Source organism: Lycium barbarum, chromosome 12 (genome assembly GCF_019175385.1).
Source record: "Lycium barbarum isolate Lr01 chromosome 12, ASM1917538v2, whole genome shotgun sequence".
Taxonomy (NCBI): domain Eukaryota; kingdom Viridiplantae; phylum Streptophyta; class Magnoliopsida; order Solanales; family Solanaceae; genus Lycium; species Lycium barbarum.
Window position 1 is genome coordinate 2,170,831 of NC_083348.1, and position 22,625 is coordinate 2,193,455.

General features: G+C 37.0%; 1 protein-coding gene across 2 annotated transcripts in view; it reads left to right on the forward strand.

Moving 5' to 3' along the window:
- Nucleotides 1-22,249, forward strand: part of LOC132625057 (uncharacterized) — a 28,558-nt gene extending 6,309 nt beyond the window's left edge. Inside the window, exons 2-11 of one of the 2 annotated variants that reach the window (XM_060339828.1) lie at nucleotides 2,692-2,975; nucleotides 3,072-3,269; nucleotides 3,724-4,070; nucleotides 8,349-8,640; nucleotides 12,043-12,201; nucleotides 14,846-15,211; nucleotides 15,857-15,922; nucleotides 16,064-16,112; nucleotides 17,781-17,904; nucleotides 21,993-22,249. In XM_060339828.1, coding sequence (XP_060195811.1) covers nucleotides 2,692-2,975; nucleotides 3,072-3,269; nucleotides 3,724-4,070; nucleotides 8,349-8,640; nucleotides 12,043-12,201; nucleotides 14,846-15,211; nucleotides 15,857-15,922; nucleotides 16,064-16,112; nucleotides 17,781-17,904; nucleotides 21,993-22,074 — 1,967 coding nt within the window. In that variant the 3' untranslated portion in view covers nucleotides 22,075-22,249. Of the gene's footprint in view, nucleotides 1-2,691; nucleotides 2,976-3,071; nucleotides 3,270-3,723; nucleotides 4,071-8,348; nucleotides 8,641-12,042; nucleotides 12,202-14,845; nucleotides 15,212-15,856; nucleotides 15,923-16,063; nucleotides 16,113-17,390; nucleotides 17,420-17,780; nucleotides 17,905-21,992 lie in introns of those variants that run through there. The other variant, XM_060339829.1, reaches the window with a different exon arrangement.
- The last annotated feature ends 376 nt before the right edge of the window (nucleotides 22,250-22,625 follow it).

Consider the following 22,625-nt stretch of genomic DNA (forward strand, 5'->3'; position numbering starts at 1 on the left):
TTTTAACTTAATTTAAGCTAAAAGCCAAAAAAATAAGTTAGGGTTGAGTAACTTTTTGGTTTTGACTTATTTTAAGCACTTTTTAACTTAATTTAAGTTGTTTTCTATTTTTGCCAAACACCTAAATAAGTTAAAAATGGCTTATAAGCTGGTCAAACCAACTTATAAGCCAATCCAAATGGGCTTATAAAAGTATTATAAGCATTCAAGAGAAAATGAGATCAATAATTATCATCCCGAAATGATATTAAATACAGGACAAATGGACATTACCGTTAAAATAGAAAACTTTTATTACAAAGACTAGAAGACAATTACTCTTATTCCAAAAACTACAGTGCAAGATCTTCCCTATTCAAAAACTGTCAGAAGAAGTAAATGGACATCAAGGGAAATAAATGTAGCTTCAGTCCAAGAAAGGGAGGGCTCCATTCACATCTCTTGAGATGTGATGTGCTAATATTTTATTAAAAAAGGGGAGGAAATGCAAATAAGTTCTGCTTCAGCTAACTATGTCACATGGTTGAGGCAATATTTGCCTTACTCTGCTACTGGTCGATCAAAAAGATGTTTCCCTCACTCTAGTCTCTAGAAATTGTGAACTGTATAGCTTCTTATGAATGTCATTGTAATCCTTACACGTTTGGAAAAAACAAGAGTTTGAAGCTTGAGAAAACTCTACTGGTCTTTATTATGTTATTTTGTTTTCTTCAATTGTACGTACTTTTGAAGTTCTTGGAAAGATAAATTTGCATTTAGCCATTTTCATCTTGTTGATATGCAATCTTGGGTCCACAATCCAAGGAGATAGGGGAGATTGACGATGATGTCGCACATCATATTAGAGTGGGGCGGGTGAAGTGGAGGCTTGCCTTCGGGGTACAATGCGATAAGAATGTGTCACCTAGGCTCAAAGGTAAGTTCTACAGAGTGGTGATTAGACCGACTTTGATGTATGGGGCCGAGTGCTGGCCAGTCAAGAACGCCAACGTTCAGAAGATGAAGGTAGCGGAGATGAGGATGCTTAGATGGATGTGTGGGCATATCCGGAAAGATATGATTAGGAACGAAGTTATACAGGACAAGGTGGGGGTGGCATCAGTGAGGACAAGATGAGGGAAGCGAGGCTGAGGTGGTTCGGTAATGTGAAGAGCAAGGATGCGCCAATAAGGATGTGCGAGAGCTTGGCTGTAGAAGGGTTAAAGGAGGTAGAGGTAGGCTGAAGAAGAACTGGAGGGAGATGATTAGATAGGACATGACAAAGTTTCAGCTGACTGAAGACATGACCTTAGATTGGAAGGTACCGAGGTCGAGGATTAGGGTAGAAGGTTAGTAGGTAGCTGTGTGTTGTTGCACCCTGTGTGGGAGGTAGGGGTGCTTATTGGTCGATTCGGTACGGTTTTGTAAATTACCGGTTCAATTTATCGATTTTCGGTTTGTAAATACGCTAAACCAAAACCAAACCGATAAGATATTCGTTATCGATTTTCAGTTTATCGGTTTTTGGTCCTTAATGGTTTGATTTTTGGTTTAACCAATAAGAAAATGCTCCGCTAATTTTTTTGATTTATCTTGTTTTCATTTTTCATATATACACTGCCTTCATGTATAAAGTCTAAACAAATTACAAGACAAAAACTATAAAATGCACATTAACAATCTTTCAAAAACAAAATAAGGTTAGTTCACATTTCATTTGTTCATAAACAAGGCCAATCCTGATTTCTTCAAAAAGAAAACACCAGCAGCAAACAAAAACTAAATGCAAAAGAAAGCAATAAGCAGCAGCAACACCAAGCCAACAACTTCAAAGATCCAAAAGGTTTGTTTTTAATTATTAAAATTTAAAGCCACTAATATATAATTAGGGATAAAAAGGTAATTTTGATATAAGCTTATTGAGTTATCGGTTTAACCATTAACTAAATCCTTAAAATCGGAAGCTGAAACCCTCAGGGGTTGGCCTGGTGGCAATTGGCTTGAGCCTTGGGGTGCTCCCTTTCAAGGTCTCAAGTTCGAAACCCACTGGGTGCAAACAATTTCTGAGGGCCATCGGACTGGGTAAAACCCTGAAATACCCGTGGTGCACTTGCGGGAAACTCCTTGCCGAGGGCCTGTGCACCCCCAGGATTAGTCGGGGCTCCAAGAGCCTCGGACACCCGGTGCTTAATCAAAAAAAAAAAAAAATCGGAAGCTGAACCAATAACCCAATAAAAAATTTACAAAACCGTTTACAAACCCTTAACGCAATAACCCAATATCATAAAGCAATAGCATTTTTATTGGTTCGGTTTATCGGTTAAATCAGTTTTTTCATACCCCTATTTGGCGCAGGGGGTGGGGGGAGCCCCCTCCTTTTATCTTTCCCTTTAGTAGTAGTATTTAATTATCGCGTAGTCTCATATGCTTTGATGTGTATTACTATCTTTTGCTACAATTATTTTGTATCTCGCTAGTTTGATGTCTCATTTCTTATAATCCTGCATCGGTTACTCCTATTTTTGAGCCGAGGGTCTTCTGGAAACAACCTCTCTACCCCATAAAGGTAGGGGTAAGGTCTGCGTACATCTTACCCTCCCCAAACCTCACTTGTGGGATTGCACTGGGTATGTTGTTGTGGCTTTACTCTTTCATCAATTCATTATCAATTGCTTGGTGAAGGGATTATAAACTCTTTGATCACTTTACTAGGGACCAAACAATTAGAGAATCGTATTTATACCGAGATAAGAAGAAGAATTAAGGAAGATGACATATCTGCACCTTTGCGGAGAGGACCATACTATTACTACACGAGGAACTTGGAGGGTAAGGAATATGTCCAACATTGTAGATGCTATGCGCCTACAAGTGGAGCTCCAACATCTGTTTATGATAAGATGCCAACTGGGCCTGATGCTCCTTCAGAGCATATTATCTTGGATGAGAATGCGAAAGCTCTAGAACATACATATTATAGCATTGGTGCTTTCAGCGTAAGAACATGTCATTTGTGCAGATGCTTATTGCTATTCCTTGTCTCTTGTTGCTTTATAGCTTATCTTATTTCATCGTAATTATCCTCTTTCCAGGTCAGCCCAAATAACAAGTTAGTTGCATATGCAGAGGATACAAAAGGGGATGAAATATACACTGTTTATGTTATTGATGCAGAGTCTGGAATGCTGGTTGGGAAACCTCTGGTTGGTGCCATTACATCATATCTTGAATGGGCAGGTGATGAAGCATTAGTTTACGTCACAATGGATGAGATCCTTCGACCAGACAAGGTTTGGAGCCATCGGATATGAGTGATTTATTTTCCTTCAGTAGCATCCAGTTCCTAAATTTTGGCTGGTTTTTGATAATGATATTGTTTTTATGCTTCATTGTTATTCAGTTCGGTTAAATGTCTTGAGCTAATAGTAATATGTAGTGCTGTCAAAATAGACGCTAATCCTCCATCCAGGAATGGATTCTTATTAGACAAAGTTGATTGAAAAGATCTAATACAGTTGTTAAAATCATTGAGTATACTGTTTTTCTTTGGCTTAGTGGTGAGACGTAAAACTTATGTTTTCTCTATCTGCCTGCCAGAAACAAGTACCTCTACCTACATCTATGTTCTGCTTGCTAAATCATTTCTGTAGGCGTTATAACCAGTTTATGGATTCGTCTGGTCGAAATTTGTCTTACTTTTGCTTATCCATGTTTCTTTCTCTTGATTTATATTAGTTTTGACAGGTCTGGCTGCATAAATTGGGAACTAACCAGTTAGACGACTCTTGCCTTTATCATGAAAAAGATGAAACATTTTCTTTGGATCTTCAAGCATCCGAGAGCAAGAAGTATTTATTTATTGCATCCGAGAGTAAAATTACAAGATTTGTCTTTTATCTAGACACTTCAAAACCTGAAAATGGATTGTTGGTATTAACATCACGTATGACTGGCGTTGACACATCAGCTAGTCATCGTGGAAATCATTTCTTCATCAAGAGGAGAAGTGATGAATGTTTCAATTCTGAATTACTTGTGTGCCCTGTGGAAAATATATCTGCTACCACTGTTCTCCTTCCTCACCGTCCAAGGTAATTATTAGAAAGATGACCAATTTATTGACATGCCAAACTACTTTCCACGAATTATTTTGTCTTCTAATTGTCAATCTGTATGTTTTTTTCCTTACCATGATTCTGAGATAAGCTTAGTGAGCTTAAGAGGTCTTCTGAAATATGGAAATACTGTAAATGTCTTCTAATATATTTCCGTAACATTGAATGAAAATGCCAACATTATTTCGTACTTCGCATTTCTAGTTGGATGACCTTTTGCCATAGTTTCCTATTGGATAAGATTTGACCGAGGAAGGTCCATTTGGATTAGTAACCTTCCACTGTAGATTCACAGGCTGAACCTGATAGGTGGTTCATTCCATGGATACTTGGGAATATTAAAGAAAGTTCTAATCTTGGACCTTGCTTCATTCTGAATGGGGAATAAATTTTTACCTTGCAGTAGTGCTTTTAGTTTTATGTTCTTACTCTTCAAAATTCAGATTTAAAGCTTTTCTGGTATTTTGAGGTTTTGATTACTCTGTTTTTGTATAGGAATGTAGTTCGAGACAAATCGTATCGGGCATGAATCACGTTCCATTAGTGACTTAGCCAAAACACTTAACTACTTTGTTTTATTCTTCAATGACTGCTTTTACACAGGAATGTAGTATGGGACGGGTCATTGGTACCAAACGTGAATCACATGGACTTTATTACCTTATACTTCCTAAATCACTCACGTCTTGTCCTCCTGCAACAACTTGTCCTATTATTGATTCACCCGATTTATTAAGTAGACGGTTGGGACATCCCAATTTATCAAAATATCAAAAAATGGTACCTGGTTTGTCTCACTTGTCCACTTTAGAGTGGGAGTCATGCCAACACCGTAAGAGAGCATACTCACTCCCATTTCCCTCGAAGTCTTGATAATCAGTAGTGTCGGCTTTCACTTTTGTTCATTCAGATATTTGGGGTCCTAGCCGGATCAGGTGTACTGCGATATTCTTGATAGAAATGGAGTTCAGTTCCTATTTTTAGATCTTCTATGCAGAAATTCAAAATCAATTTGGGGTTTCTATTTGCATATTTTGTAGCGATAATGCCCAAAGTATTTATCTTCTCCATTTTAGCAGTTCATGAGCTCTCTTGAGATCATTAATCAAACATCTTGTCCTTATACATCTCAACAAAGTGGGATAGCTGAAAGGAGTAGGCATCTCATTGAGACTTTTCTAACCCTATTCATACAATTTTATGTTCCATTGTGGTTTTTGGGGGATGCACTTCTCAGATCCTGTCATCTTATAAACTGTATGCCATCTTCAACTATCTAGAATCAAGTTCCATACTCTGTTTTGTTTCCCCACTAACCTTTGTTCTCTTCGGAAACAGCCTTCTTTACCCGTCACTAGGTTTGGGTAGGGTCTGCGTACACTCTATCCTCCCCCGACCCCACCTAGTGGGATTTACTTGGTATGTTATACTAACCTTTGTTCTCTCTTCCACATCATGTCTTTGGGAGCACGTATTTTGCTCATCACCTTACTCCAAGGAAAGATAAGTTAGCTCCGCGTGTTCATAAATGTGTAATTCTAGGTTACTCGAGGACAGAGAGTACATATCAATGCTATTAAGCTGAACCCCAGCGGTGCCATATGTTTGTTGATATTATCTTTTTTGAAACCTTATCATACTTCACAAGTCCAGGTGATCACTTAGACATTTTTGAGGTGTGACTTGTTCCATCTTTTGGAGATTCAGTCATTATCTCTCCTTCATCTTCCTTAGTTCCATCACCTACAACTCCAGTTCAACCTTCTACATTTTTAGCGCTCTTGACTTATCATTGCGGTCAGCGTTCACCATCATGTCTAGAGATTCATGTTTTGTATGGATCCTTCGCCTACTACGGACTTGTCTCCTCCTAGTCCACCGATCGCTCTTCAAAAGATACTTGATCTACTCGTAATACCAATCTCCATTATACTTATTTGAGTCATCATGGTTTATCATCACCTCCATTATGCCCATATCTGTCCTCTATTTCTATCTTTAAGGCAACAAGCGAAGCGCTATCTTATCCTGGATAGAGATAGGCTATGCTCGAAGAGATGTCTACTTTATATGCTAGTGGTACCTGTGAGGTAGTTGCTCTACCTCCAGGTAAATCTATTGTTGGTTGTCGGTGGGAGTATGTAGTCAAAGTTAGTGCTGATGGTCAAATTGGTTGACTTGAAGCTTCCTTGTTGGCAAAGGTTATACTTGGATATTTGTCTTGATTATAGTGACACTTTCTCCCTCGTGGCTAAAGTATTATCTATCCGTCTTTTTCTATCAATCGCTATTGTTTGTCTTTGATCTCTTTGTCAGTTGGACATTAAGAATGATTTTCTCCATGGTGATCTTGAGGATGATGTACATATAGAGCAACCACATGGTTTTATTGCTCAGGGGAAATCTAGTTGTCTTGTATTCTTGTTCTATCGCCCCCTATATTGTTTGAAACAATCTCCTCGAGCATAGTTTGGTAAGTCCAACGCGGTCATTCAGGAGTTGGTATGACTCGCATGAGGCTGATCATTATTGCTCATAAATCTGTGCATTTATTTGGCAACGATGAAGATGGTATAATTAAATTGAAGCAACATTTCTTTCAGCATTTCCTGAAGGACCTAGGCAGATTGAAGTGTTTCTTAGGCATTGAGGTCGCGTAGCCCTAATTAGGAATTGTCATCTCACGGTGTAAGTATGGTCTAGGCATTTTGAGGAGATAAGTATGACAGATTGTAGATCCATCGATACTCCTATGAACCCCAATATTAAATTTCTACACCGACAAGGGCAGCCCCTTAGTGATCCTGGAAGGTATAGGCAGCCGGTTGGTAAGTTGAACTATCTTACAGTGACTTAACTTGGCATTGCCTTTCTTATGAGTGTTGTTATGGACTCTCCACATGATAGTCACTGGGATGAAGTTGTTTGTATTCTTTGATACATAAAATCAACCCCAGGCAAAGGATTGTTTTTTGAGGATCGAGGTCATGAGCAGATTGTTGGATAGTGGATAGAGAATTGATTAGGTGGGATAACATTCTGATAGGCGTTCAACGTCCGAATATTGTGTTCTGGTAGGAGGTAATTTGGGGTTTTGGAAAAGCAAGACACAAAATGTTTTTGCTCAATCTAGTGCAGAAGCTGAATATCGAGCAATGGTTGTGGCAGCTTGCAAACTAGGATTAGACATTTGCTCAAGGGATTGAAGTTTTGAGAAATCATTCAAATGAAACCTGTGTATGATAACCAAGCTGCTCGTCATATTGTATCAGTTTCGGTGTTTCATGAGAGAATTAAACACATTGAGATCGACTTCAACTTCGTCAGGGGGAAAGAAAAAAAAAACTCTCTGGAGATATTTTTTAAGTCAAATGTTCAGCTTGCAGACATTTTCACCAAGTCGCTCATTGGTTTTCATATTAGCTACATTTGTAACAAGCTCTATACATATGATTTATATGCACCAGCTTGAGGGGGAGTGTTTTCTATTATTATTTTTTTAACCGCTCCCAAGGAACTCCCCCTTTTTGCTCTTTTGGTGAATCAAACCCACAACCTTAGGGTTAGAGGTGAAGGGTGCTTACCACTTGAGCAATCCCCTCTTATCTGAGGGGGAGTGTTAGAATATAGTAGGATCTTGTTTTTTGATAATGATGGTGACCGGTCAGTTTGTGCACACCTCGACTAATTCCACTAAATACAAGCTACCTCCCCCAACACAGGTACCGGGTAACTCTATTGGCCAAGGCTTAGACAGAATGAAAGGAATTACCTAGTATTTTTGCCTTTATTGGCATTTGAACTTGAGATCTCATGGTTCTTAACCTGCTTAATTGACCACTAGATCACACTCAAGGATCTTGTAAATATAGTATAGCTTGATTTACTCCTGTGATTATGTATTTTTAATTCTACAAAGACTTTTGGGGAGCTTTGGTTAGGCAGGGTTCTCTCTCAATTTCTCTTCCTTCTCACACCTGGCTATAATATTGTAATTATAACCTTTAGAAGTGGTAAATAAGCTAATTGCCTGCCTCCTGCCTAACCAAAGCTCCCCAAAAGTCTTTTGATATCCCTTGAGCTTAGATTTCCGGCTAATTTAACTATACCTGGGTGAAGTCCTGTATTTTGGGGAAAAACCATAAGAAATTTGTAAAGGGATTGAGAAAGCTATTCCTCTTCTTCATTTTGTGAGTATGAAATATTATAGAGCAATTTTATGATTATGGCTCATTAAATTTGTTTGTTGTGCAGTGTCAAGCTCCAGGACATACAGCTTTTTACCAACCATCTTGCTGTTCATGAACGTGAAAATGGTCTACCTAGAATAACTGTATATCGCCTTCCTTCTATTGAAGAGCCGCTAGAAAGACTTCAAGGTGGTCGTGCTGTTGATTTTGTTGATCCTGTATACTCTGTGGATCCATTAGAATCAGTATTTGAATCCGGCGTACTCAGGTTTTCTTATAGCTCAATGAGAACCCCGCCTTCTGTATATGACTATGATATGGACACAGGGGTTTCGGTGCTGAAGAAGATTGAGACGGTGAGTTACATGAGATGTTACTTATGACGGTAATTTGAGTTGGTTTTATTATGAGTCTAGTGTATTGACTCATTATAAACTTGCCTTTTCTGGCTTTGTTTTTGTTTAAAAGTACACTTTTTACATCAAACACAGGCTTTTACCTTTCTTAACATCAAACAAGCCTTGCTATCTCTTAGCTTGTAGCTTTTTTCCTTTTCCTCTGAACATGTATTTCTGCCATTTCTTAGTGTCTGTATTTTCTTGTATCAAGTGAACCTAAAATGAACTTCTAAAATCTGAATCATATTATGGAAGCAAGTGCTAACTTTTTTCTTTTCCAATTTAACTCATTTTGGCATGAATTCAATCTTATATGGTGTGTTTATTTAGCTTATGATTTAGTTTTAGCTAACACCTTTGAAAAGAAGGAACCACACAGGGTTGATCACATTTAAAAGCAGTGGTAACATAGTAAAGTATAAATCATCCTTAATAGAAGAAGTGACAGGGTCAGATACTGCAAGGCTAAAAGAGTGGAGGCAAAAGGAACAAAGTTGCATGCGGTCGGGATTCGAGAATTCTGTGATGGAACCTATGTTGCTCGGACCCTTCAAAATCCCCCCTGCACCTATGTCGATCCAACTGGATTAATTTATATATACAGTCAAACCTCTCTATAGTGGCAGCGTTTGTCCGGAAATTCCATGGCTGCTATAGTGAGGTGCTGTTATGCATGTATACTGGCATTCGATATTTAGATCTCATTTAGTTGTTATAAACAAAAGTACGCAAACAATTAAATTTTTATACTTTTTATGTTATAAACGAAGACAATATACTTGTAAATTTTAAATCTCAATTGATTTTCATATCTCATAAATCAAAAATTGAAAAGACTAATAAATTAGTACTAAATCCATAACTAGTTGTACCACATAGATAAAGAATTAAAATCTATGGAACATATGCATTATAAACTAATTGAGAATTTAAATATTTCAATTTTGACGCAAGAACTCTACAATTGTAGGCTGTTTCGTAAATTCTAGTCTCTTAGTGATAATATAACGCTTGAACTGACGAAGAATTTTGTCCAAACTTTCAGCAAAGGGAAATTCAATAGCTTTCCCTTGAAGGCTATCTAAGTGCTTAACAGTTGACTCTTCTATCTCCAAGTTGCAGTAGATTGAGGCTCTTCATCGACACTTTTGTTGTCACATAATATATTTCTTACAAAATATTATTACACGCCATTTGAGTATGGTTGTTATAGAGAGGTAATTTTACAAAGAGTGTACGGTTATAATGGATGCCATTGTTGTTACAGGCAGAATGTTGTTATGGAGAAGTAAAATATAACATGAAAAATTGGTTCCGGAGAAAATCAGGCCGTTATAGGGAAATGCTGTTATAACAAATGGCAATTATAGAGAGGTTTGACTGTATATAGAGAGTTATATAAAGTATGAGAGCACTTTGTTATTACACGATATATCTTGTGAATAGAATTTAGGTGTTTCTAAAGAATTAAATTGTATTAGTTTTAGTTCAATAACTTCAAGTAATCGAAAAATATACATATATATGTCATAGTAGGCATTTATTGGCGGTATACCAGCACCCATATCTCCCCTGTCTGTAGCCCTGAATCCTCAAATTTATGTCATGAAGAATCCGACCTCTAGATCTGCACCCGAATTCGAGCAACATAGATGGGAACCTTTTTTGATAAGGTTTAGTTTTATTAATAAAGTTCCAAGTTGGTACAGGAAAGTACGTGAAACAACAATATTCCAACCAGTAGACTATCAGGTGAACCCTCCTAACAAACTTAAAAGTCCATGCACTGATTTAGACTATCTAACATACTACTGTTACACCAAAAATATAAATTGTGAAATTTTTAATTCTGGAACTATGCATCCTTTTTCTTTGAAAGCAACCCTTGTTCCTTTCCAGCCATATAGTCCATAAAATGCATATGGGAATTGTAATATTGATCATACTTTGACTTTGCTAGCATTCCAATAAACTCTTGATATATTCAGAGGCATTACCCATGAAACACGAGTCACATTGAGAAACAACTCCCTCATTCTCTGGAGACTGCAATGCAAGAACCAATATTCCACTGATTGTCGATCTTCTTCACACAGGTAGCATCTAATATATGGAGGAAAACCCCTCTTCTATAGATTGTTCTGAGTTAAACAAGCCTCCCAAGTGAGAATCCATCAAAAACAGGCAGCTTCGACAGGAGCTTTAGTTTTCAGATAGTCTTCCATGGCCAATTAGGTACGCTGACCCTAAGTTTTAGCAGCAAAATTGTAACAGTTCTTAACAGAGAACATTTTATACTTGCTATTCACCCAAATCCAGACATCCACTTTAGTTTGAACAATTGAGGTTGACTCCACCTGTTGGATAAGTTTGACAAAAACCTTTCTGCTCCCAATTTAGAGTAAACATATGAGTTAATCTCAATACTCTTTGATAGTATAGATATATATTTCAAAATTTAGCAAAAGTATTGATACTAAACATATGAGTTGCCCAACGAAACTTTTGGAAAAATGATAGTGCTTAGACTCAAGCACATTACATAAGTGAAATAAACTAGCTTAGAGTTATGCCTGATAGATCTCGATAGAGGTTAAAAATCTTTGTTAAGAAAATTGATGGAAATCCATGAATAGAGGAGCTATGTTCTCCACATGGTGTTTACTCATCGACTAAGAGAACATATGAATAATATATATGATGGATGAATTTATTTTAAAAAAAAAACAGAGAGAGAGAGAGAGAGAGAGAGAGAGAGAGAGAACATATGTTCTGGTGTTGACGAAATTTCTTTGGTGGATGCTTGAAAAGAAAAGTAAATGTAGAAATGTCATTAAATATGTATACGGGAGAGCAGAGCGGTCACAAGTGAACAATGAGAATTTGGTCTTAGCTAGTGAAACAAGAAATACAGGGATCTGTATATAAAACATTCTTGATAGCTAGAGAGAGTAGTAGCTTTCAGGACTCATCTCCTTACCTTGGAAATTATTACTTTTTTATATGCAGAAATAGATAATCTATTTTATATATAGGAATAAATACACATGTATATTCGGGGTCTTCACTCCAATCTTATTTTTGGAAGTTCTTTGCCACATTTATCTATTTTACTGATGTGATAAGCAGTCATTGCATACTGATTACATGCTTCTGGTGTTCAGAGTTTTTTGCTCATCTCAAAGAACATTTTGGTCATCTCTTTGAAGTATCTTACTAGAAATATGAGCGATATAGCAGTCTAGTATAACTCTTTTGGTTTTTGGCTTTTTTGGAACATTTTTACATTCTTTGATCAGCAAATAATGTTATTGAACTCTGGTTATTAGTTGTAATGGTTCATTTCATTATCTTATTTAGGTACTGGGAGGCTTTGATGCATCCAATTATGTAACTGAGAGGCAATGGGCTAGTGCTTCAGATGGCGTACAGATACCTATATCAATAATCTATCAAAAGAATCTTGTAAAGCTTGACGGTTCAGATCCTTTGCTTCTTTATGGTTATGGATCCTATGAGGTGATTTAATTGCTAATACTGTTAGATTATTGTGTAACTAAATGTGTAGTACTACTTTGTGTTTGTCCTTCCTTTTCTTGTTTATCTGAAGGAAGTCAAATCTCTTTTTCTCAAAAAGGTTAAGTGCAGTGTGGTTATGTCTGATTGTTTCTGAACTGTGTTTTATGGAATTTTGCACATCTTAGATGGAGAAGTTATGTCATGTTCCTTTTTGTACTGATTAACATTTGTTTAATGGAACAATAGTTTGTGAAGTCTACTCTTTGTAGAAAATATTGCAGGTCAAAAATGCAAATGTTATATGAAAAGATCTGATAATACAAAGGCATCACTTGAATTTTTTTTGAAACTGGTAATGTTGTATTCCTCAGCATTAAGGATATGCTGGCAACCTTAAGACAAAAACCAAAAAAAAAAAAAAAACAGATAAGAAAAAGGGATAGATACTACTTACAGAGAGCCTAACAAATCTACAAGCTCTGATTCCTCTATTTCTTTCTCTTTACACCAAAAATAAAAAGATACAATATGATTCCATTTAACTATCTGAATGAAATTGGACCTATCTTCAAAGCTTCTACTATTCCTCTATCTCCACACAGTCCACCAGATATAGTGTGGGATAATTCTCCACCATTTCTTCTGGCTCTTGCTTCCTCCTCTTCTAATCCAGCAACTCAGTAGATCTGCAGTGTGCTCAGGCATGGTCCATTTTGTGTTTGTGAGGGTAAAAAATAAAGCCTATAACTGTGCAATGAATTTACAATGCAGAAAGAGATGGTTGTTGGTCTCATCTGTTTCCCCACCTAGTGGACATCTGGAGACAATGATCTGTCCCTTTCTCTTCAAAACTTCATGAGTCAAACAAGCCCTTCTAACTACCAGCCATGTAAAGCATTTCACTTTAGTTGGTGCTGTATTTTTTCCAAACATTTTTCCACAAAATTTGCTGGTTTCTGTTTTGTTGTGCATTGTCAATTTCATCGACCCTTTTAACTGAAAATTGCCCATCCTTGTTATGTTTCCATCTTATAAAGTCTGAATCTGATGTAGTGCCACTGAAGCCCTCCAATTCATGCAGCAAATTTGCCACCCTGTCCACTTCCCAATCATTCAAAAGTCTCCTAAATGATAAATCCCACCCTTGAGTAGTCCAACACCCGTTGACAGTTGCCTCAGGATTGTTGCATATGATGAATAAATCAGGGAAATCTTCCTTCAAAGGGGTCTGATTTTTCCAGGCATTTTCCCGGAACTTTGTTTTACTACCATCTCCCACTTTTATAGTCATGTTCCCTGCTAGCTTAGGCCAAAGATCTCTGATTGTTCTCCAGACCCCAACTCCATAGGGTGTAGAGCTGACATTACTACACCAAGGGCTATATTCACCATATTTGCATTTGATAACCTCCTTCCATAAAGCTTGGCCTTCTTCATTATATCTCCATAAAGCTTGGCCTTCATTTCGTTAAGAGACTATTGTTCTGTCTCCTAAGGCTTCTGATGCCCATTCTACCTTTATAAAAAAAAAAGGCTTCTGATGCCCATTCCCCCCAAATGTCTACTGTTCAGTACTTTATCCCATTCCACCAGATTGTATCCCTTATTCTCTTTGCATCCATGCCAAAGAAAATCCCTTCTCAATTTATCCAACTTCTTCAGAATCTTAGAAGGTAGAGGGAACAAAGACATAACATAGGTAGATAAAGAATCTAGAACTGAGTTTATGAGAGTAAGTCTTCCTCCAAGAGATAAGTATTGAGTCTTCCACCTTGTCAATCTCTTTTCAGCCTTCTCTACAATGCCATCCCATATCAATTCCTCCTTGTGTCTGTTGCCCAGTGGCATGCCTAAATAAACAGTAGGTAGATGCTCCACATTGCAGCCTAGTATCTCTGCCAGACTCTGCAAGTTGGCCACCTCTTTGATTGGGAACAAATTACTCTTACCGCAATTTACTTTCAAGCCTGAAGTGGTCTCAAAAAACAGAAGTATCAATCTGATGTAGTTTATCTGTTCCTCAATGGGTTCACAGAAGATAACTGTATCATCAGCATAAAGCAGATGACAAATTTCCTTAGCTTGCCCTCTATCACCTCCTATTTGAAAACCTCTGATCCACCTGTTTTGTATTGCTATCCTCATCATGCTGTCAAATCCTTCCATTGCCAAAATAAAAAGAAAGGGAGATAGAGGGTCTCCCCGTCTTAGTCCCCTCCCTGATGCGAAGAATCCAACTGGTTCACCATTCACAAGAATAGAAAATCTAACAGTACTGATGCAGAACCTAATCCAACCCATCAGGAGTCAAATGTCAATGTTTTAACGAATGGCTTGATTGTATAGCCAATGGGTATTCACATATGGTTTTAATTTGATAGTCTTTGATATACTATCAAATGGATACTTTTATTTTGACTTTTAAAGGAGAATACAAGAAAAACGTGCATGTTGTCCTCGGTATAAATGAAAATTCACCAACAACTCATGGCATTCTAATTGAATTTATGTAAATTCTTCAGTCTATCAAATGTGGAATTCCTGAAGATTGGTTTTTTGTGCTAGATCACAGCCATTAATCTGTTGTTTGAAACTTTTAGCTTGATCATTCTTTGCTGACGCTGCAATGTCATATACCTAACAGATATGTATTGATCCCACTTTCAAGGCGTCACGCTTGTCTTTGTTAGACAGGGGTTTCATTTATGCTATTGCTCACATTCGTGGAGGTGGTGAAATGGGGAGGCAGTGGTATGAAAATGGGAAACTGTTGAAAAAGAAAAATACTTTCACAGATTTCATTGCTTGTGCAGAGTATTTAATAGACAAGAAGTACTGTTCCAAGGAAAAACTTTGTATCAATGGAAGAAGTGCAGGTGGATTGCTGATAGGTGCTGTTGTTAACATGCGGCCTGATTTGTTTAAAGCCGCTGTTGCTGGGGTTCCTTTTGTAGATGTTGTAACTACAATGCTTGATCCAACTATTCCTTTAACAACTTCAGAGTGGGAGGTTAGATCTCTTTAATTTAAATCCGTTTTGAGTCTAGCTTTATTGAAAAATATTAAGTGGCGCGACATTCATTAGTACGGATTCTCCATCTGAAATTTATGTAGATGATCAATATGAGGATTGCGATTACAACAATGTATTTGAGAGTGCACTTTTGTGGTAATCGCATTGGCACTTGGGCATTCCTGCTTTTATGTGTTGGGTCTTGTCTTTCCATTCTGTTTTATCATGACCTCTTTGCTCTTGTTATTTCTTATTTTCACATTGCTTGTCGGTATCTGACTTTTTTCGCTGGCTTTCTTTTGAGCCGAGGGTCTTTCGGAAACAGCCTCCCTACCTTCCAAGGTGGGGGTAAGGTCTGCGTACACTTAACCCTCCCCAGACCCCACACTGTGGGATTCAATTGGGTATGTTGTTGTTGTTGTTGTTGCAGCATTGACACTTGGGCCTCAGGTTTTCCAGTGGATAAACTGTTAATCATAGTAGTAAAGATTTTCTGTAACGTGGATCCAAATGTGTTAAGGTGTATTTGAGGAGTTGTGACAATCAAATTATGATACCTTGGCTCTAATTAACATTTGAGGGACTTGGAAGATTGAATATTTGAAGTTTGTGATTGATGTTTAGTCACTTCATTTGCTACAGGAATGGGGTGATCCACGTACGGAAGAATTCTATTCCTACATGAAGTCATATTCCCCTGTTGATAATGTAAGTAATATTTCCGTCTCCCAAAAAAGTACTTTAAGGTTTGTGCATTGAGCAAGTCAATCAAGAAAGTACACTTACGTTTCTATGTTGACTACTCAAGACGTCTTTTGTTTTTTCTTTTGTCCTTTTTGACTCTCACAGGTCAAAGCGCAGAACTATCCAGACATTCTTGTTACAGCTGGCTTGAATGGTAAGTGAAATGAAAGCCGGTGTAGCAGTTTTCAGTTTTGAAGCTATATGATAGAAAAGGAAAAAAAAAATGTTTGGGGAGGGCGGTAAAGGGCTTTTGTAATGTTCATTTCCTCCAACTTGCTTTTGAATTCTGGAGGGAGTTGGCTCCATTAACAGTTGTGAGACTAGTAATGTTATATGGAATTGAATGCTGGAACTCTTAAAGCCCAAGATATCTACAATATGAGTAGCATAGAATCTAGAGGCTCAACATATCCACACGGTGAGCATCATAAGGATGCATGTTAGGATGGATTTGCGATCATACAAGATCACACAATATTAGAGATGAAAACATCTAACGGAAGGTGTATGTAGTACATACAGTGGATAAGATAATAGAATGTCGCGTGAGATGGTTTTGTTATGTCCTATGTAGACATCTGAATGTATCAGTCTGTTCTTGCACGTATAAAACTGCTGATTAAAAGTATTAAAATGCGATGAAGTAGGCGTAAGATGACATGGAGTGGAGTTGTTTACAGTTTCTTGGTTAGAATCCTTGAGGAACTCAGCGAAGAATGGAATACGTGAAATCAAAGTATCCATATGGGTAACACCCCAACTAATTGGGATCAAGGTTGGTACACTTACATAGATTCGATGTTCATTACAAGTCTTTGTTTGGAGATTTGTACGTCAGTCCAGGGAAAAAAGAATGAGATATGAAGAATTCCTAGTTCTAAAGAACGGCAATTTGTCTTAAAGGACAAGTTATCGAGTTTTTTTCCAAAACGTCCCAAATTTAGCATAATGGATATAGTTGAGTCATAAGCCGAAGCCTACTATCTTGGAATGATACACAGTAGTAACTTTCTTATGCTTAAGAAATTGATCGCTTTCAAAACTGGCAGTTTAAACTGTCTGGCTTCTGGAGTTAAATCCTTATAAATGATGGCTTATAAGTTTGACTCCTAATCTCTCTGGTGATGAACAATGGACACTTCTAGTTAAATTAGAAGACCAGTACTTTATTCAGAGTTACATGTTGAGACGACTTCTATTCAGTCTCTTCTCATTTAATGCTAGTATACTTTAATATGCTTTGCTAGTACTGTCTATCCACAGGAGAATAAGATAAGAAAAAATGTCTCAGCAAATGTCAACTTTCAATAAAATCATATACTTAGTACACTGTAAATTTTTCAGGTCACCGTAGCATTAATTCTGATACTTAGGTATTTTTTTTTATTTCATTTTTATATTCTAATAGCAAATGGTTGCTTTTCCTGTACAGTTTTTAGATTCTGAACATGTAAAATATCACAACAGGATAAGCGCAAAATAAGGTTAGAGAGTCATATCTTGTTTTTATGAAACATCATAAGATTCACTTATCAAATGAAATTCATAAGATTCAAGTTCATTTAATTAATACGACCTCGTCTTTGTGATCCAGCTTAAATTTCCTACAGTCCATACGTATGTACGTATCTTTTGTAGCAACTAAGGACTTGCTTCTAACAAAATCAGAAATAGACCAGATAAGACTGATATATTGGCCTTTTTGTTTTTTCTGTCATTACACAAACTAGATGAAATAGCCATGAAAATAAAGGAGTAATCTTCAGTCACTTCTTTAAATATTTCTACTTTTGATTTAATATGAGGTCCTAAATTGTGACAGATCCACGTGTTATGTACTCTGAACCAGCAAAGTTTGTGGCCAAGTTGAGAGATATGAAGACGAATGATAATTTACTCTTGTTCAAATGTGAAATGGGTGCAGGACATTTTTCAAAATCTGGAAGGTATGATTTTATAACTAGCTTTATGACCTGTCTTTTCGATAAGTTATTTTGACCTAGATGTATGAAAGGATTTTCCTTACAATGAGATTCACATTCTTTTTCGGGCTTTTTGGTTAGTTTAGAGTTTCGGATGCCTATATGATACCAGAATGTCAGAAAACCAGGATATCACTTTGGGACTCAAGCAAACATCTCTCGTTGTGAAATCTTACCCCATCCAATGAATATAAATATGAAAGCTCTAACCGAATTGTGAGATGTTTTCTGGATCTGAAGTATAATTTCTGCTTTCTAAAGTGAAGATCATACTGATGCTATTAAAGCATCTATTCATCCATTAAGCAATGAAACATAGGTGAGGGGTCCTTGCTTCACGCTGGTGAAGCAAAGCAACTTCAAAGAAATGTGCTTTTCATACAGTAGCGCCAACCAAACAGTTTTGGAGAGACTCCATTGTCTGAAGAAGTGTTTTGCTTTCCACATGAATCTTGTTGACCATGGGAGGTGATGTTTTTGCTCCTAATCCTTCTTTTGACCATCTTGGAGTCCTGCCTGCTTCAGCATAATCTTGGGGCTGTATTCCTTTGGCCAATCTGGCCTTCTCAATGTACCTCTGTATCTTGAGTGCAATTTCTGTACAACCAACTTCGTATGGAATTTCAGGGATGATTATACAACTTCTCCCTGTTCCCTGTTTAGCATTATTGGCTAGAAATTTGCCATGTATGTTGAAATTCTGAACTACAGAGTATTCGTACATTTGATCTGACTGACAACATCTCTGGAACTTGTTGCTGGAAGCCATCGGAAGCTGTAATCATCTTTTGAAAAACCCACAAGAGGATCTTTCTACTAATTGATATATGCCTTGTGAAATTCCGTCTCCTCTCTACCCAGCCGTACGAAATTTCCTTGGATGAAGCTGACTCGTTGATATCCAAAGACTTAGTTCCCGCTATGAAGAATTATTTCCTTGACATTTGGATTAGTTTCAAGATAATCACCCTTAATGAATGATTGGTAATAAAACGTAATCAAGGATCAAGAAAATAGTCTAATCGCCACTTACTGGAAAAGAAATAAAAAATTAAAACTTACTGGAATTCTAGAGAGAAGTTGGACCTAAAACTTCTCTCTCTAAGACTTCTGTAACTTTAAGACTTATAATTCTGTAACTTTAAGACTTATAATAAATTTGTGTGCATCAGAATAGCGGTGGTGGAACTGATATGTGAGTGGTTAGCATAAGAGTGGGGAAGTTGATGATGAGCTTGGGCTGTTGGTTTTCCAAGTACTTGCCTGCTGCTGGAAGAAAGTAGAAGAAATAAGGAAATGGGAAGAGAGGATCTGACACTTTATAGTGCAAGAGAACTATTAGTTTGAATAATAACCTAGTTATTTTTTCTTCTTTATCTCAGATAAACCTTGGAAGGCATTTGTGTAATTTTGCTAACACAAGTGGAATCTTCTGGCTCAATTGGAGATGCAGAAAAAATCATGATGTATGGTGTGGGAAATTAAAAAAGCTAGTAGATGAAGGACAATTTTTTTTTTTTGGCTGACAGACAAAAAAAAATGCTACTAGTGAGTCCGCTTTAAAGTGTCCTTATACATACTAGTTTGATGTCTACTGTTATTAGTTCCACAGTAGATGAAGGACAATAAAGTCAGAACTTAATAGATAGCACCTTTGCTTTCTACTCATATCCTATAGGAGAAAGTAGAAACATACGCAAAGATAAATAGAGGGACTCTTGTTTTGTTCATCCGAAAAAAAAAAAAAAACCGAGAGAAGATAACGTCAAATCTCATGACGTCAAAAGGAAAACGTAGTAATAAAATCTTACTAAAGTAAAATTTGAATGTAACTTTAGTAAAGTAGCTTTAGGAAAAAATGAGATCCTTTATTGTTAATACTTTAGGTATCACTTTAGTCGAGATGTTGGTCTTACTCGGATTTGTCTCATTCAGGTGCTCCTCAGTTGTCAAAGTACACTTTGTCGTATTATCTCATTCATTTATTTTTTGATAATGACCAATAGTGCACGATTCGTAACTCGGTAAGTAATGGGCCTGACGATCTACTCTTTTCCACATAAACATCAAGCTTTTGTCTGTGGAAGGGTTCGAACTTGGGACGTGCACCTGACACACACATCATGTTTTGCGCTCTTACTACTAGATCAAAGTCTTAGGGCGGTCGTATTGTCTATTCATATGCAATAATAAGCGTTCCACTAACGTTTTCTTCACTTGATATTTGAGAATTTAAAAATGACGGGCTATCAGAAGATTTGGATTTGGTGGCTTTGATCCTGAGTTTGAAATTAGTCTCCACAGATTTTGGTAAAGTTGTTGCTTCAGCATCCCACATCCCATATACTGCATATAGAAAAATAATTTCCATCCCTTTTTGTGGAGTTTAACAACAATAAATCTCTGCAATAAATGAATGCTATGATATGAGATCTTCTATGCTTTCTGTTGAGTTCCCGTATCGACTATTTAGGGATGGGAAGGTCTCTTTATATGTTCATGGACAATTCTTACCTCGTGAGCTAGCTATTAGGGTTGATTTAGTCCCAAGGCCAATTCTTATCATGGTATCAGAGTTGGACCCATTTCAATTCTGATTTACCCAATGATGGGCCTTCATGTTATTTTGTCCACACTCCAGATGTCCAGTTCTGGGTATGCAAGGGGTGTTGAAGTCCCACATTGGTTGTGGGGGAGATAAGATTGTTTTCTTATATGGTCTTGGAAAAACCTCCCCGCTTAACTCACATTTGGGATTGAAACAGTCTCAAGGTTCACTTATCATGGTATTAGTCCTTAGGCTCATCCCAATTTTTTGGTTAACCTGATGTTGGGTCCCTATATTCTATTGTCCACACTGTAAATGTCTAGTCCTGAGCGTGCACAATGGTAGGGGGTGCTAGATCCCATCGGTTGAGAATTTAAAATTGGGTCTCCTTATTGGTCTTGGATAATCCTTACCTCATGAGTTACTTTTTTTGATTGAGCTAGGCCAAAGTTCATATATTTTTTTGTAATAACTGTGGTGTCGGACCAAAGTCCATCTTCTTGTGATGGTATCAGAGTTAAGCCCAGACTAATTCATGATTTACCCGAAGTTGGCCCCCTTCTTATATTGTTCAGTGTCCCCGCTTCAGATATCCAGCCCTAGATGTGCGAGGGTGTTGAAGTCCCACATCAACTGTCAAACGGAAAATTGGTCTCTTATATAATCTTGGGCAATCCTCATCTTTTGAACTATCGTTTGGGTTGAGTTAGGCTAAAGTTTCGTTTCTTATCACTTAAAATGTGATAACGAATTACATATTTATGTCCACGACAATTTGAAGTTTTAGTTTTGTAAGTAAGAAAAATCCTAATTCATAACTATTTTGCTGTTGGAATTTGAAAATTTGTAAGTGGCCTGATGGAATATATAGAGAATGTACAAAGTTGAACGAAATATCATACATAGCTTTTTCGTGTCCTTCATATTTCCATTTGTTCAAGTTTTTGATTAAGCTCACTGTATTTAAGATATAGTACATACGGGAATTGGAACTTTTGGATTTTACTGTGAGAACTGTTGAAGCATGTTTCATGCCTCCTAGTTAGTTACGTTTCCAGTTTCCTAGTTAGTCACTTATTTCCTAGTCAGGTTCCTATTATATAGGAACAAGTGAATGTAGTGTCTTAGTGGGTTAGTAGGTTATTTCTCTAAAGATTGGTTGTAACTGTGATGTTAGTGGGGTTATGGAATACCCATGTAATTCCTCTGTAAAACCTATATAAGGCTAGACTTGCTGTAAATGTTATCTATGTTGTTCTCACTATAAGTTCTTTCAGTTTTCATTGTTTATCAAGAACCACGGCACAATATGGTTCCCTATCATTGCATGTTTTTTTCGTATATCAATTCCATTTTCAAACTAAAATCTGTAGAGTTCCTTTCCCCCGTTAGCAATTCTGCTGTAAGAAATTTTTTTGGAAAAAGTAAATAATAGAAAGAAGAAATTAAGGGAAAATTGCACATCTAGTTTTCTCACAGTTTGAACCTCCCGTGTCTGTTGCAGATTTGAGAAGCTCCAGGAGGATGCCTTTACCTACACTTTCATACTCAAGGCTCTCAACATGCTAGGCTCTGATCAACAATGATGAAATCCTGTGGTTGATATCCTCCTATCTTTTCAACCATTCTTAACATTAATTATTTTCTTATTTTTGGTTAAGAATCTGATCTTTTGTCCTCATTATTCTGACTTTGATTGGCTTCTACTATTTATCGAAGATCCTTAACGTTTTTCAAAATATGGTTAGTTCTGATTCCAAACTTGATGGCTGTCCCCATTAGTTTTTCTTTTTTACTCTTAATTGTTTCGAGAATTAGTTAATTGTTGCCAATGCGTTGTTCTGATCGTTGATGTGTGATTGATCTCCAGAGTGTGTTTAGAAAAGGCCGATGTAATGCCTGTAATGTCATCGAGCTCTACCTCAACTATATATTTAAGCTCTTAACACCAAACTGAAGTAGTTGAGAATGGTAAGTTTGAATTTAACTTTTCCCCTATGTGGATTTTACTTGTTAGGTAAGGTAAGAGACCTGAGAATGAAACACAACAAAGTGTAAGGGTAACAGTAGGGGGAAGAAAAGTAAAGTAGAGATTAAATAGAGAAACTTTATAATGTTTTTTTCCCTCTTCTCTCTC